General features: G+C 37.6%; 1 protein-coding gene across 1 annotated transcript in view; it reads right to left on the minus strand.

Annotated features, from left to right (window-relative positions):
* LOC124723145 (protein unc-79 homolog) overlaps positions 1-17,029 on the minus strand; it is an 868,025-nt gene that overhangs the window by 403,073 nt on the left and 447,923 nt on the right. The window contains exon 27 of the mRNA XM_047248336.1: positions 6,166-6,388. Within this exon, the coding sequence (XP_047104292.1) occupies positions 6,166-6,388 (223 nt within the window). The remainder of the gene's footprint in view (positions 1-6,165; positions 6,389-17,029) is intronic.

Consider the following 17,029-nt stretch of genomic DNA (forward strand, 5'->3'; position numbering starts at 1 on the left):
AGTGTGTGGTGTCTAGACCAGGTCAAACTAACAAGATATGTAAAGAAAGTCAGCACAAATGCACCAGTTCCATTCATCTCACTAGGGTGTTGTGAAAAGTTAAGAAATTTCACTTGGCAGGCACTTAATAATTACAGAACAACATGCTAAAAAATGCCAAGAACTAGCCTTCATGTTAGAATCTACACACATAATTCACCCCTTATGTAATGTTCCCACAGAGACTATGAAGACAAATATTATACAAAAAAAAAATACACACAAGAGGCACATAAGCAATCACTTTTCCTATGCTCAGTATGTGAACAGATTGTAACAAATCTTAATATATGCTTCAATAAAAAGTATTTTGTGCCATAGACTTTACAGTAATGCACACAACAAAAATGCAAATGTCTTTTCTCTGGTGTTTCTAAAAGTAATAACAATTTTGTTTATGTTACATATAGTTTAGACATGGTGTGGAAGAACTGAAATCTGGTTGCAGGAAGAACAGCAACTTCTGGGCATGTTAGTACAGGTTTGTTGTTGTTGTGGTCTTCATACTGTTTTGATGCAGCTCTCCATACTACCCTATCCTGTGAAAGTTTCTTTATCTCCAAATAATTACTGAATCTTACATTCTTCTGAATATGCTTACTGTCTTTATCTCTTGGATTCCGTCTACAATTTTAACCCCCCTTACTTCCCTCCAATACTAAACTCCTGATCTCTTGATGTCTCAGAATGTGTCCTATCAACCGATTCCTTCTTCTAGTTGGGTTGTGCCATAAATTTCTTTCCTCACCAGTTCTATTCAGTACTTGCTCATTAGCTACATGATCTACCCATCTAATCTTAAACATGATCCTGTGGCACCATGTTTTGAAACCTTCTATTATATTCTTGTCCAAACTGTTTATCATCCATGCTTCAGTTCCATACATGGATACACTCCATACAAATACCTTCAGAAAAGGCTTCTTAACACTTGCATCTGTATTCAATGTTAACAAATTTCTCTTCTTCAGAAACACTTTTCTTGTCATTGCCAGTCTACATTTTATATCCTCTCTGCTTTGGCCATTGTTAGGTACTTTGCTGTCCAAACAGCAAAACCAATCTACTACTTTAAATGTCTCATTTAATTCTCTCAGCATCACTTGATTTAATTCAACTTCATTCCATTACTCTTGTTTTGCTTTTGTTAATGTTCATCTTATATCCCTCTTTCAGGACACTGCCCACTCCATTCAAATGCTCTTCCAAGTGTCTTGCTGTCTCTTGCAGAAATCAAATGTCGTTGGCAAATCTCAAAGTTTTTGTTTATTCTTCCAGAACAATAGTCCCTATCCATAATTTTTCTTTGGTTTTCTTCTTTACTTGCTCAATGTATGGATTGAATACCAGGTATAGGCTACAACCCTGTCCTTCTCAACCACTGCTCCCCTTTCATGCTACTCAACTCTTATAACTGCCGTCTGGTTTCTGTACAAGTTGTATACAGCCTTTTGTTCCCTGTATTTTACCCCTGCTACCTTCTGAATTCCAAAGAGAGTATTCTAGTCAACATTGTCAGAAGCTTTGTCTAAGTCTATAAATGCTATAAATGAAGGTTTGTTTTTCCTTAACCTATCTTTGAATAGAAGCTGTAGGTTCAGTATTGCCCTCATGTTCCAACATTTCTCTAGATTCCAAAGTGATCTTCCCCAAAGTTGACGTCTACCAGCTTTTGCATTATAATGTAAAGAATTCATGTTAGTACTTTGCAACCATGAATTAGTAAACTGACAGTTTGGTGATATTCACACTTCTCAGCACCAGCTTTCTTTGGAACTGGAATTATTACATTCTTATTGAAGTTTGAGGTTATTTCACCTGTCTCATACATCTTGCACACCAGATAGAATAATTTTGTCATGGATGGCTCTCCTAAGGCTGTCAGTAGTTCTGATAGTGTACTGTCTACTCCAAGTGCCTTGTTTTGACTTAGATCTTCCAGTGCTCTATCAAATTCTTTTTGCAGTATCATATCTCTCCTATCATCTTCATCTGTGTTCTCTTCAATTTTTATAATGATGCCCCAAATTCATCTCCCTTGTACAGCCCCTCTACACACTCCTTCAACCTTTCAGCTTTCCTTCTCTGCTTAATACTGTTTTTCCGTCTGAGCTCTTGATGTTCATACAGCTGCTTCCCTTTTATGCAAAGGCCTCTGTAATTTTCCAGTAGGTGGTATCTATCTTTTCCCTAATGAAATATACTTCTAAATGTTTACATTTGTCCTCTAGCCATTCCTGCTTAGCCATTTTGCACATCCTGTCAGTCTAATTTTTTTAATGTTTGTCCTCCTTTTCCCCTACTTTGTTTGCTGCATTTTTATATTTTCTCATTCTATTGATTAAATTCAATATCTCCCATATTGTCCTAGACATTCTTTTAGGCATTGTCTTTTTAGCTATTTGATTCTCTACTGCTTTCAGTATTTCATCTCTTAAAGCTACCCATGTGCCTTCTAATGTATCCCTTTATCTATTCTAGTCATCTGTTGCCTAATGCTCCCTCTGAAACTCTTGACAACCTCTGGTTCTGCCAACTTATCAAGGTACCATCTCTTTAAATTCCTACCTTTTTGAAATTTCTTCAGTATTAATCTATAGTTCATAAACAATAAATTGTTATCAAATTCCACATCTGCCCATGGAAATTCTGTTGCCACCCACCTACATAGTGAGAAATGATCATCACAATAAAATAAGAGAAATTAGGGCTCACACAGAAAAATTTAAGTGCTTGTTTTCCCTGCATGCCATTCGAGAGTGGAACGGTTGAATGATAGCATGAAGGTGGTTCATTGAACCCTCTGTCAGGCACTTTATTGTGAATAGCAGAGTAATCATGTAGATGTAGATGAGGTCTCTTCCATGTATACAACTTTCTTTCATGATTCTTAAACCAAGTGTCAGTGATGATTAAATTATGCTCTACACAAAATTCTACCAGGCAGCTTTGTCTTTCATTCCTTTCACCCAGTTCACATTGACTCATTATTTTTCCTTACTTTGCTTTTCCTACTGTGAAATGCCAGTCCCACATCACAAAAAATTTTCACTTCCCTTAGCTATCTGCATAATTATTTTATCTTATCATACATTTCTTCTGTCTCTTCAGCACCTGCAGAGCTAGTTGGCATATAAACTTGTACTAGTGTGGTACGTGTGGGCTTTTTGTCTGTCTTGTCTATGATGTGTTCACTATGCTGCTCATAGTAACTTACTCACATTCCTATTTTCTTATTCATTATTAAACCTGGTCCTGCATTACCCCTATTTGATTTTGTATTTATAACTCTGTATTTATATGGCCAAAATTACTGTTCCTCCTGCCATTGAACTTCCCTAATTCCTACTATATCTATCTTTAACCTATCCATCTATCATATTTTCTAATCTACCTGCCTGATTAAGGGATCCAACATTCCAGGCTCCAATGTGTAGAAAGCCAGTTTTGTTTCTCTTGATGACAACATCCTCCTGAGTAGTCCCCACTCAGAGATCTGAATGGGGGACTATTTTCCCTCCAGAATATTTTACCCAAAGACAACACAATTATCATTTACCCATATAGTAGAGCTGCATGGCCTTGGGAAAGATTACTGCTGAAGTTTCCTTATGCTTTCGGCCGTTGCAGTACCAGCATAGCAAAGATGTTTTCTTTGGTGTTACTAGGGCAGATCAATCAATCATCCAGATTGTTGCCTCTGGAACTACTGAAAAGGCTGCTCCCCCTCTTCAGGAACTACCCCTTTGTCAGATCTCTCAATGGATACCCCTATGTTGTAGTTGCAGATATGGTATGTTGTCTGAATTGCTAAGGCATGCAAACCAACCTATCAATGGCTATGTCCATAGTCCATCAGTGAGGGGAAGGGGGAATACAGTGTCACTGACACAAAAACATGTAAGATAATGCAGAAGTTGATCTAATAATAAATAAGAGAACTGAAGTGCAGGTAAGCTGCTATGAACAGCATAGTGAACACATAAATGTAGGCATGATAGCCACAATACGATAGAAAAACAGGCAACATTGTGAATTTGACTTTTATTCACTTGAGGAATAGTTTCAGGTTGTGACCCATTTTCAAATGATCAAATCTGCTGAAACTGGTCATAGTAATAAAAAGAATTGCTAGTGAACTTGGTTAACTTGATTCTTCAGGAATAAAATGTGAAAATATTCAGAGACAGGCATGCATATAACATTTCAAAATTTGTGTGAAACTTTGTCACAGAGAACATGAGTGTATCAGCAGTTATTAACCATGGACTACGTTCAGAAACTTGATCAGCGATATAGGAAAAGAATCAGTCAGTTCTACTAAATATGGATATGTTGTTCTTATAGCAGGATCAAATTACAAATTGCAATGAGATCAGTGCAGTTTGTATAGTTGCCAAAATTAAATTCAGTTAGTTCAACCAAAAGAAAGTATGGAGGTATTTATTAAAAAAACTGAGCCTCACCAGGTGGTCACTCATGAAATACACTTCCACAAAGGGCAACTACAATTTTTCAACTGAATACTGAATTCAGTAAATGCTTCTATTTTGTAACAATATGGAACCAGGCTCACAAAAAGTAGGTCACACATATCAAAATGAGTTAGTGCATCTAGAGTTAATAAGACAAAACTACACATGGAGATAAAAATTAATTCAAAGCTTGCATTCCTTAAATATGTGTGCACATACAAAAAACTTTTAACAAAACACCTAAACCAGTAAAGCAAACGGCAAACAATATATTTATTTGAAACCCAGAAACAGCAGTTTGGTCAGTTTTGAGGAGTTAAGTTTTCAATGAAATGGAAAAAATACCTCTCTAATACAGTAATAAGTAGTACAATCATTACAGATCCAGGTTCCTTATATTAATATTTTATCAACTTCCTCATAAAGTGTAATAAAATGGGTGACTGCTCGACAACAGGTACAACTCCTAGAGTGTCCAGTATCATTGTCTCTTCTTTGCATTCCATTCCAAATTGGTCGACAAAAAGAATAACTGTCATTAAACTTCCCTAAAAGCTGAGTTCTCTTATTTTCTGAATGTGGTTGTTTTGGAAGATGTATGCAAGAGGAAGTAATACAGTGCTTGACTTTTCGCGGAATATAAACTCGCCAAATTTTAAGTTACCTTCTCCTTGAGTAAAATGTCACTGTTGTAGCACCTGTCACTAGAGTTTGATGAGCATCTCCATAATATTCTCACACCTGCTTATCAATCCCATAGTAAAGCGCATTACTCTTTTTTGAATCTTTGATATCTCATCTATTAATCTTCGATAGTAATAGACCAAATTAACAAAAAATATTAAATAATCAATTGACCAGGTGATTTCATGAATGAATTCCATTTTCTTAAATTCTTGCAATGAATCTGTTTTTCACTACAAATATTTTTAGCAAGTCAGTCCATTTACATCCCTCTGGACTGTTACTCCCAGATATATTTCAGTGTTTCAGTTGTTGCTGTTTATATTAGTTTACTGCCGATAATGTAATCTAACAATAACATGTCTTTCTGCACAGTTACAAACAGTAAGTGCACTATCATATGTTTTTAACATTGAAAGGGCATCTTTAGTGCAAGCATTGATGTTGTGGCTCATGTTGTTTTGTGGAAGTTGTAGAACTCATAAATATGAAAATAGATGTCATTAAGTAAACAGAAGATAAAATATCATCTGTACCATGACTCTTCATGGTTGAGAGATGAAACATATATGGTATGTGGAAGAGAAAATTGAAGAAATGAGGCTACTCTGAAGTAGTTCCCAATAAGCAGTTTGAAATTTCCAGTACAGTTATCTTAAAGAAAAGGTTGCTATTTGCACAGACATTTTTGCAATACATATAATGGCACAAAGAACTGATCAGTAGGGTTACATTAAAAGACTTCACCACAAAATATATTTTAGAAATAATGGACATTATAATTATAAGAAGTATTATAATAAATTGATTAAAGTCATGTGTTGTGTCTAAATTAGAATCCATAATGTATAAAAATGTAGCAGTTAAATTTATATGTGAAAGGATTTAGCTGGAATACCATTATAAAAATAATATTTGTAAAACTACTAATAATATATCATAATATATTTTAACCAGTCTAGGATACCTTGTACATCAGAACAAGAACTGCCATTAGCCAAGACCGACGTGTATGGGGCTCGAGAAACCATAAGCTATATGCTGGAACTTGGAATTCTCCTGGATGATGAGGACAAGGACAATACTGTAAAAGCACAAGGCATGTTGGCAGGAGAGAACAGCCCATAAGTTGATTTTGGTCCAACAATTGTGGCAAGTTTGCCAAAAATGCATTAAATACTGGTGACATCCTGAAACATATTATATAAGATTTACATAGAAATAAATCACTAATTCAGCCATTCATCATCAACAACAAGAATAAAAGACATCAGTTTAGTTTAGTAAGTCAATATACACACCACCAAAGAGAAGAGGCTCTTTGAAACTACATTACTACTTCAATATCAATAAAAGGGTACACAAATTTGTACATACTGGGGCTAAGTTTGAAATAGTCAAGTTAGCAGGATAGCCAATACTTCAAAAAAACCAGCAGTTCCTCGTGATATATGGGGGCTTGCTGAAAAGGAATGCCTTCAAATTTTTTATTCTGTTCTCAATATTGGTTGATGTATTACATGTCATACATATTACTCGGTGACAAGATGCAACCCTTGGCCATTAGAGGGCTCTGAATTGCAGTGTGTTATGCGGTGGTGTGTACCATAACTAGGTTGATGCATGAGAGATCCTCAGAAAACTGAAAGTAGGAATTCAAAGTGTTTGTCCACACTTGAAGCACAATCTCCTTCAGCATGACAATGCCAAAAAACACACAAGCACTGTGACATATGTAACAATGAGACACCTTGTGTTCACTGGCATTTATCATCCTACATATAGTCCCAACTTTATCCCATTTGATTTTCACCTATTTCCAAACATTAAAGCACCCCTTTGAGGACTTCAGCTTGATATTAATGAAGTCTCAGGTTTCAACTCCACCACCACTTAAATTTTTAATAAAATTCATAAGCAGTGGTGGCCAAACACTTCCGGTATTAGAAGTTACCATCATTCAGCTAACAGCCTTGTCAAAGAGGGTGAAAAAGTGTGCAGAGTTTCAGGGCACTCTCTTGCCCTGTGGGTGGGAAACTGCCACTCAAGGTGGAAAAATCAATGAAGATTGATGGTATGAGGATGCAGAAGGCAACAGAAATCATTGCATTAAAGACACATAAAGTGTATCTACAGAGCGTGTAGCCTGTAACTGAGAAAAGTGTCATGATGAACTCAAAAGATTCTGGAAAAGTCTCCCATTCAGATCTCCAGGAGGGGACTGCCAGTGCAGAGGTGTCTATGAGAATAAGACTGAGTAACCAATGAAACAACAGTGTACTACAAATCAGGACACGGAATGTTGGAAGTTCAAATATTGTAGGGAAGCTAGAAAATCTGAAAAGGGAAATGTTAAGGCTCAGTATAGATATAGTGGAGGTAAGTGAAGTGAAATGGAAAGAAGACAAGGATTTCTGGTCAGATGAATATAGGACAATGTCAACAGCAGCAGAAAATAGTATAATGGGAGTAGGCTCCATTATGAATTGGAAGGCAGGGCAGAGAGAGAGAGTTACTGTGAACAGTTCAGTGATGTGGTTGTTCTTATCAGAATTGACAGCAAACCAACACCAACAGCAATAGTTCAGGTACTCATGCCAACACTGCAGATGGCAGATGAAGAGATAAAAGAGAGTATATGAGGATACTGAAGGGATAATTCAGTATGTAAGGGGAGATGAAAATCTAATAGTCATGGGGGACTGGAATGTGGTGTTGGGGTAAAATAACCAGACAGGCAGTTCTGACATTGCGGTTGATAATGGAAACAAGAGTACAGAAATATCAAGACACGCTCATAGAATTTGTTGATCTAGAAAAATAATTTGTCATTGTAAAATGGTGAAAGATGTTCAAAATTCTGAGAAAAATAAGGATAAGTTGTAGGGAAAGACAGGTGATATACAATATGAACAAGAACCAAGAGAGAACAGTAAGAGTGGAAGACCAAGACTGAAGTGCTCGGATCAAAATGGATGTATGACAGATATGTAGTGTTTCACCCCTGCTGTTCAATCTATACATCAAAGACACAATGATGGAAATAAAAGAAAGGTTCAATAGTGTAATTGAAATTCGAGATGAAAAGATATCAATGATAAGAATGGCTGATGACATTGCTATCCTCAGTGAAAGTGAAGAAGAATTACAGGATGTGCTGAATGGAATGAATAGTCAAAGAGTATGGAATATTGACTGAGAGTAAATCAAGGGAAGATGAAAGTAATAAGAAGTAGCAGAAATGAGAATAGCAAGAAACTTAACATCAGGACAGGTGATTACAAAGTAGATGAAGTTAAAGAACTCTGCTACATAGGCACCAAAAGAACCCATGATGGACAGAGGGAAGAGGACATAAAAAGCAGATTAGTGCATTCCTGGCCAAGAGAAGACTTCTAGTATCAAACACAGATCTTAATTTGAGGACAAAAAATAAAAACACCTACAGCCATCCTTATGATTTTATTTTATTTTGTCACTACGAGTTTCAATGCTTCATTGCGTCATCTTCAGGCTGTTTATGATGTGGTACAGGTTGAGATGATCCCCATGCATAACCCATCAGTTGCCAGCATTACTGGATATGCAGATAATGTGTCAGCACTCCGACCATCAACTGGCAGTTGATAGTTGGAGTGTTGACACATTATCTGCATATCCAGTAATTCTGGCAATTGACAGGTTATGCATGGGGATCATATCAACCTGTACTGCAGCAAAAACAGACTGAAGATGATGCAATGAAGTGCTGAAACTGGTAGCGACAAAATAAAATAAAACCATAAGGATGGCTGTAGGTGCTTTTATTTATTGTCAAGACAGTATACGGCCATTGTCCCTGAGACCTCCTGCTAATAAGGATGGACATACAAAAGCTTAATTTGCGGAAGAAATTCCTGAGAATGTATGTTTGGAGCACAGCATTGTATGGGAAAACTGGAACAGAAGAGAATTGAAGCAATTGAGATATGGTGCTACAGTAGAATGCTATCCATTAGGTGGACTGATAAGGTATGGAATGAGGAGGTTCTCTGTAGAATTGACAAAGAAAGGAATATATGTAAAACACTGCCAAGAAGAAGGGATATCATGGTAGAACATTTGTTCAGACATCAGGGAATAACTTCCATAATACTAGAGGGAGCTGCAGAGGGTAAAAACCATAGAGGAAGACAGAGACTGGATACATCCAGCAAATAATTCAGGGCATAAGTTGCAGTTGCTGCTCTGAGAAGAAGAGTTTGTCACAGGAGAGGAATTTGTGGCAGGTCACATCAGACCAGTCAGAAGACTGGTGACTAAATAAACAAATAAATTCATAAGAAGAAGCTGTGACTCATAGATGTGATTCCAACACTGAGAGTCATGTAAAGAGTCTAGAACTTAAGGAATAAATTTGGCAAATATTAATTAATTTTGGAAACAAATGTTTTAGACTGGCCTGAGAAGTATTCTGAATGTATTTGTTAGTAAATTTAAAGAGAAACTGAGGGAATCAGATGGGCATGTAGTGAATGATGATTCATTTAAACACTGTGTCTGCATAGAAAATATACTCAATTTTGATTTGTCAGTTATCTTCATGGAAAAATGGGGCGAGTAAAAATGAGGTGATGTGTAGGAATGGAATTCTGGAAGAGCAAAACATCACTGGATGTTTTAGTTAACAGCAATAAAAAAATTACAAGTAGAGATAGATCATTAAGTAATTGAGTAAGGTAGACAGATTTGTCTCTGAGGGATAATTTAACTCAACCATATTACCTTTATGTTGTGGCTCCACATTATTTGATTCTGCTTAGATATTGTCGTATTTATGGCTGTGTGCTTGGTTTATGAATATTTTGATCCTCAGGAAAATGATTTTGTTTGAAGTTATGTGCTTAACTAGGACAGGTTTCCAAGTCATTATAGTGTTGCTTTCTTCATATCATTCTTGCACACTATAATCTTTTCCTTCACTTTTCTTTGTGTCCCTATCTGCAGGCAACTGTGAGTTTCATAAGAAATATGGACTACAACTGATTTCAGTTGATGTATAAAATGCTGGCACATAACACTTATTTTTTTATACCGTATTTCATCTTTGTAACTTGTTATGTAAGATTATGAATATTGCTACAACAGCAAGTTATTTGAATTTTCATAATTATGTAGACATTCTGTGTGTAAGACTTTAATATACTGCCAGACAAAATAGGTGAAGGACCCAAAAAGGAGGAGGAAATGAAATGAAACTTCATGGTTTAAGAGGGTATGTGAGATATGTGCAGATGCACACACATTGCCCGAATTCTTAAGGGACTAGGTAAGATTGTCTGCCACGAGTGATGAGCGTAATGGGCAGGGGCACTATGAATGTAGTGTGTGGACATTAAGTTGGGAATGTGGGTCTTTCGGGGAGCGTGCAAGGGCTAAATCCCTGCAGTCACACTATCCTCTGTGCATTCAGTAGCTCAGATGGATAAAGTGTCTGCCATGTAAGCAGGAGATCCCGGGTTCAAGTCCCAGTTGGGGCAAACAGTTTCAACTGTCCCAGTTGATGTATATCAACACCTGTCGGCAACTTAGGGTCTTGATTTAATTATCATTTCAGGGTATGTAATGTTATTTCAGTGATCATAAATTTAAGTCAAGTTTACAAAGAACTTGGCAATATGAGCCTAATTAGCAGAACAATGATGCAACCACCTATGGGCTGGAGGAATGCACTGATTCAGTTGGGAAGGGTGTCATCATGCTTGTACTCCCCTGGGCCAATCTGACCCACAACTGCCATATCTGGTCTGTGACATCCACTGACACGAAGTTGATGTCCATGCTAGTCCCACATAATTTATATTCTATTGGGGAGAGAGCTGAGGATCTTGCTGGCCACAGGAGTGCCTCAACATCATACAGACAATTCATAGAGACATTGGCCATATGTGGATGAGTATTGTCCTGTTGAAAATGAACCATGACAGTATCGCATGAGATATATCATGTGAGGACACAGGATGTCCATTAGATATTGTTGTGCCATCACAGTTCCCTCAATCACTACCAGCCATGAACTGAAGTCTTACCCGATGGATCCCCACACCATGACACCAAGAGTAACAACACTCTGCTTACCCAAAAAACTGGAAGAATGGGACCACTCCCCAGGTTGCATACTCGCCAATGATGGCCATCCAATGTAGTGCAGAACTACAGTTTGTTGCTGAACACTTTGGGATGCCTTTCAGCAGCAGTACATTCTTCCCAGATGAGGCATCACTTCAAACATAGTTGACTGTGTTGTGGTGGTAAGATGTCTGGGGTGGTAATTGCTTTGTCTGACTGTTGCTAGTCTCTGACCAATGTTGTGGGGGTGAGGGGACATAGAATGTTGCAAGGAACCCATTACTTGTTCTCAGATGGCAGGTACAGATGTGGAATGATATGATGAGCTCAGTGCACCATATGGTGATCCTCTCTTGGGCTGGTAAGATGTGGTCAAATGAAACTTTGATGTTGGTGGGTATGGCTACCCCCATGCATTCCAACATCAGGCCACTGTAATATCCAAATGCCCCAAAATCTAGGTATTGTACAATTCAATCAGTCAGCCAAATGGAGACCAACAATGAGGTCCCTTTCAAACTCTGTCTGATACTGATTACACTGTCTCACATGAGTATGTGGCATCTATGCATCCTTCACAGTGATGCACGATACCAGGCCTCTTAACACTAAACATGGGCACACAAACACAACCTGGTGCCCAGTCTATCTGCCACAGAGAAGTGCAACTCATTTACATACCCACTGATGGTGTGTGCAAGGTTGCATTGACTTCTGACAATGTCTCCTGAATGTTTCACTTTTTTTATTGGGCTGTGTATTTTGCAAGATTTGTGCTGAAATTTTGTGTACTGATACTATTCTGATGTGACTATCATCAATTAAAGACATTGATTTAGAACAAACTTTTGATACAGCCATGTGACTACATCTGAGGGAAACAGTGATGTGGCTTAATGGCAACTTCTGCAAATTATTTGGTTGCTATTTAAATAATTCTGATGCTGGATATACTGTATAGGATGTGTGATATAATTAACATTTATTCATTTTAATTGTTGCATTTTACAATTGAAATAAGCAAATCACTCTTAAATAACATGGGCACAGTTGTAAAATTCTGTTACACACTTTAATTTTACAATCTTTATTGTTGAGGATGTAGCATACTTGGGTAATGTCATTAGTAAATTAGTGTATGTGGAAAAACTATATTTATGAAAATCATGAAAATTAAAGACTCATAAAAACCAATTCTTCTTCTCCTTCCTTGCCTTGTGCATCTCTCTATGGGGTTGGGATTTCTTAGATGAATTTTGGCAATGTTAGTGACAGCTGGTGGCCAGATGTCCTTACTGATCCCACCACTCCTCCCAGAATGAAATTTGTCTATTCATTTGTCTGAGTATAGAGTGGGTCTCACATTCAAGTGTGAGAAAGTTTTCTAAATGTTTGCGTAGTGTGTCTGAGGCAGGTACCAGCTCAGTATTCACCTACTAAGATTAGAGAAAATGCATAAAAACCACATCCAGGCTGGGTGGCTCATCATTAAACTGTGAGGCAAATCTGGCCCAGGGCAAGTGTTCTTCCCTGAATCCTGGAGGCTGAGCGTTAACAAGCTGACTATCTGGCGCGTTGATTCACGATCACTGAAGCTGTACATAAAACAGCTGTCATGCATGCTGACAATACAGTTCTAACAATGGAAAGTCCGGGATGGATCAACAACAAAATTACGGAAAGCGTAGATTGCTACTCACCATACAGAGGAGATAAGTCACAGGCAGGTACAATGATTTGAGCTTTCAGCCAAAAGGCCTTCTTTTGAAGTAGAAAACACCCACCCACCCACACACACACACACACACACACACAAACAGTCACAGAAGCACGGCAATCTTTTCGTCGTGCCTGTTTGCGACTCAACATTCTGTACGGGAAGTAGGAGTCTATCCTTTTCATTATCTTGATGACCAGTGGCAGCATGTAAGTATAAATTCTGGGCGTTCACAAAGTTTTTAATTCAGATAAATATGAGTGTGTAAAATTAACAGCATTTGTTGTATCACTGTCATGGATCAACAAATATATAAAACTTCAGTTGCTGCCAATAATAATAATAATAATTATAATAATATGCATAACTTGTCTGAAAAAAGAAAGAATAGTTTTTGTGGAATTTTGTAGCTCTGTACATAATTAAGTAGAATTTATGGCAAGAATGAAATAATATTTAAGCTTTCACTACTCCCCATTTTTGTGTAAGTGGAAGCATTTATCAGACAAATGTAGAAGATCCCAAATACATGTATTAGTTAACATATTAACTTCCAGGCTGAAAATAAGTCATTCTTACATTCTACTCACACAAGAATTTATGCTTATTACACACTTATTTGTTAAATGTTAGGTTGTAGTCATGCTTATTTGATTTCATCATTTTCTCAGACAATGAATCTGGTCTGCATGGCCCTAATTCCTTTGTGGCTATCTTTTCCTGGTAATTTTCTTTCCTGCAAGCACTCAAAACAGATTCAACAGATCTCATGTTGACACAGCATAGGAAAGCTGGTTCCTGCACAGTTAACAACTAACTCCAAACACAAACTGCTGTTTGCAGAAATGATTAAATATCTACCAACAAGGTCACTTGAATAGAATACAAATGAGGTGCTGTGAGCCATAAGGGCCAAAAGCACACTGTCTTTGACCTGACATTTAAGTGAACATCAGAGAAACCAGTGAGACAGCTTTTTGTGAATGTTCATTCATATATACACTGTGGGTCTACAGTGCAGATAAACCAGACCCACCATAAGATCAACAGATGTCAGAAACATGAACAAATGCTACAGTCTCACAATCGATGATGATGTGCTTTATAGTTCTCAGTGCCTCAAATAGATTACTGTATGATAAAATCCAACACTTAATATACTGTATCTCATTCAGAATCCCACAAAATAGGTTTTTCTATCAGTATAATAATTACATATACTGGTGTCCACTCTAATTTTACTACATAGTGAGTGAACTGGCATATCTGAGGAATGTGCTAAAAATGTGGAGGGATATATGCCAAGTGAATGGGGATAAAAGTCTGTTGCAGTGTGCTACCACTTAGTGGCACTGATGTAAACATGTAGTTGAGTGGTAAGGGCTAGCTGTGCACACTGTGAACTGTGCACATTGTTTATAAAATCTGTATGTATTTGACCTATAAGGCAATTATGTCATGCCAGATGTGCATCCGTAAAAACTCCTTAAAACACATACAACCAAAGGTGTTCTTGTGACCCTGATGACAAGTTTCACTGAGTTTAGAGGAGCAATGTAGCACAGCACAGTATATTTAGTGCCATTTATTTCAGATTACCACATCTACATTACATTTAATAGCATTCAAAGAAAAATAACTAATAAATCTGCAAGGTTTCAAAAGTCAGGGTGATCTTGTGCTCTTAAACAACAGCCACCAGCATTGATGACACAGTTCTATCAGTCACCAGTGAATCTGCAAAGGCTCTAGAAATGAGGACATGTTTAGGGACAAATAGAGCATACAAATATTTCGGGGGTGCAACCATTTTATAAATAGAAGTAAAGCAACTTTCATGGGGATACAAGCAAAAAGGGCAGTCAAAGCAGATGATCTTGATATCTATCTTGGGGGGCTCCAGTATTTCAAAAGTTTACTGCAGCAAGTTTCTGGGGTTGATGGTGGACATTTTAATGTCATGGGATACTCATATACATAAAATCTGTTCAAATATTACTCACAAATATATTTCTCCTGAGAAAAATGTCAGAAACTGTTGATCATGACACTCAACTAAGAGGTCTTATTTATCTACACATCCCATACTGTATAAGTACATGGGGACAGTGCAGCTAATATAGACATAATGTAAGTAGCATACTTATACCATAAAAGAAGGCTGATAGGTGCTTTGGAAATCTATCAGCAAGGAATTCCTGCAGAAATAAATTTACTGATACCAAATACTGAGAGTGGCTCCATTGTATGCATATGAAATAATTATGTTCTTAAAAATTAACAGTGTAATTTCAGTGAAAAAGCATGTACATAACTACAGCAGTAGATGCAAAACACAAAGTGCCTGTTGGCTTCTCTCTTGGGTTCTTCAGCCATTTGTTTGACAGTTTTTCTGATGCTCCTCCAGCGTGAGTGGTTGGCATTGTGAAACCTTTACTCACCAGTGCCGAGGGTGGACTGAAGTCAAGCTTGTGGCTGTAGATCATATGTACCTGTGGTGCCAACATCTGAAAGCTTTTTTGCAGCCACTGCTGCTGTGGTGCTCTCCGTGTTACCTACAATGGTTGTTTGCTGCAGCACAGAAATTTAGGATCCACCCACCTTGAAGCTTTTCTCTTTATTGTTGAAGCTATTGTCATATTTGTGGATTTCTATGGCTTCCCTGAATAAGTGGGAATTGTAGCTCTTGTCCACAGCAAGAACATCCATGTCAGTGAATTTTGTTATATTGTTGGACTCACACAATTTATTTATACACATGTTCTAACCTGCAATCTGTTTTTGTTCAGCGATCCTGGTGTCAGAAAATTTGTAAAACAAATGTTGCCTGAAGAATCCAGGGCAGAAGCCAACACATAATTTGTCACCATCTGGCCACAGAACTGTTAACAATTATGTGCTAGGTGTAAAGATAACTACCACATGTATACAAATAGTCTTAAGTAACATAATCCTGAAATAGTTGGATGAACATATTGACACATATCCTGAAACAGTTGGATGCACATTTTATAACAAACTTTCATGCAGCATCAGGAATTTAAAAACACTGTCTACTTCCAAATAAAAATTAAAATGTCACCTGGTCTTAGTCTTTTGTTACAGTGTAAGAGAGTTCTTAAAACAAATTACAAAAAATTCTTCAGTATGAGATTATTCTACAAATTCCTTATAAAATCATTGTGTGTGTGTGTGTGTGTGTGTGTGTGTGTGTGTGTGTGTATGTGTGTGTGTGTGTGTGTGTGTGTGTGTGTATGCGCGTGCATGCATGTGGGTGCATGTCAACACCCCATAAGAAATCAGGTCTGTTGTCAATAACACTAAAATATTTAATCAAGGGACTAAAGCTAGCAACTCAGCATACTGCTGAGGCATTGAGCAGTTGATAGGCACATAAACAACACTGACAGTACTACTAAGTTTTCACACAATGATCTTCTTCAGAGCTAACTTACAAAAAATACACACAAATACCTGTAGACATGTGCACAGCTTCATTCTCCCAGGTGATTACATTGCAGTAGTGATGTAGCTTCACTATGGTAAGAGGTTGTGTTGTGTGGAGCAATTGTGAAGAGACAAGAACCAGGGATGGGGAGAAGCTTTGGAGGGAGGGGTGGCTGATGGCTGGAAGGGATGGGCAATAATGGGATATGATATGAATATGGCACCAGTGATCTCATTCAGACGTATGTTGGGAGAGTTGTAAGTGCAATGAACAGCAGAGTGGAATGGAAGGAGGAGATAGAGCAGAAGGAGAAGGAGCCTGTGGAGAAGGAAATGTGGGTACAGAATGAGTGAAATGGGTGAGGGGTATGATTGGGGGGGGGGGGGGGGGGGAGTGGAGGTGTGTGATTGGCATGGGCTAGACAGGATGAAGGCTAAGAAGATTGTGGGATCAAAGAATGTGTTATAAGGACAATACACATTTACATTCTTCAGTGAAGCTGATATCATGGGAAAAGATCCTGATGACTTGCTTTGTACAGCAACTGTTGAAATCTAC

The sequence above is a fragment of the Schistocerca piceifrons genome, chromosome X (assembly GCF_021461385.2).
Source record: "Schistocerca piceifrons isolate TAMUIC-IGC-003096 chromosome X, iqSchPice1.1, whole genome shotgun sequence".
Classification (NCBI taxonomy): domain Eukaryota; kingdom Metazoa; phylum Arthropoda; class Insecta; order Orthoptera; family Acrididae; genus Schistocerca; species Schistocerca piceifrons.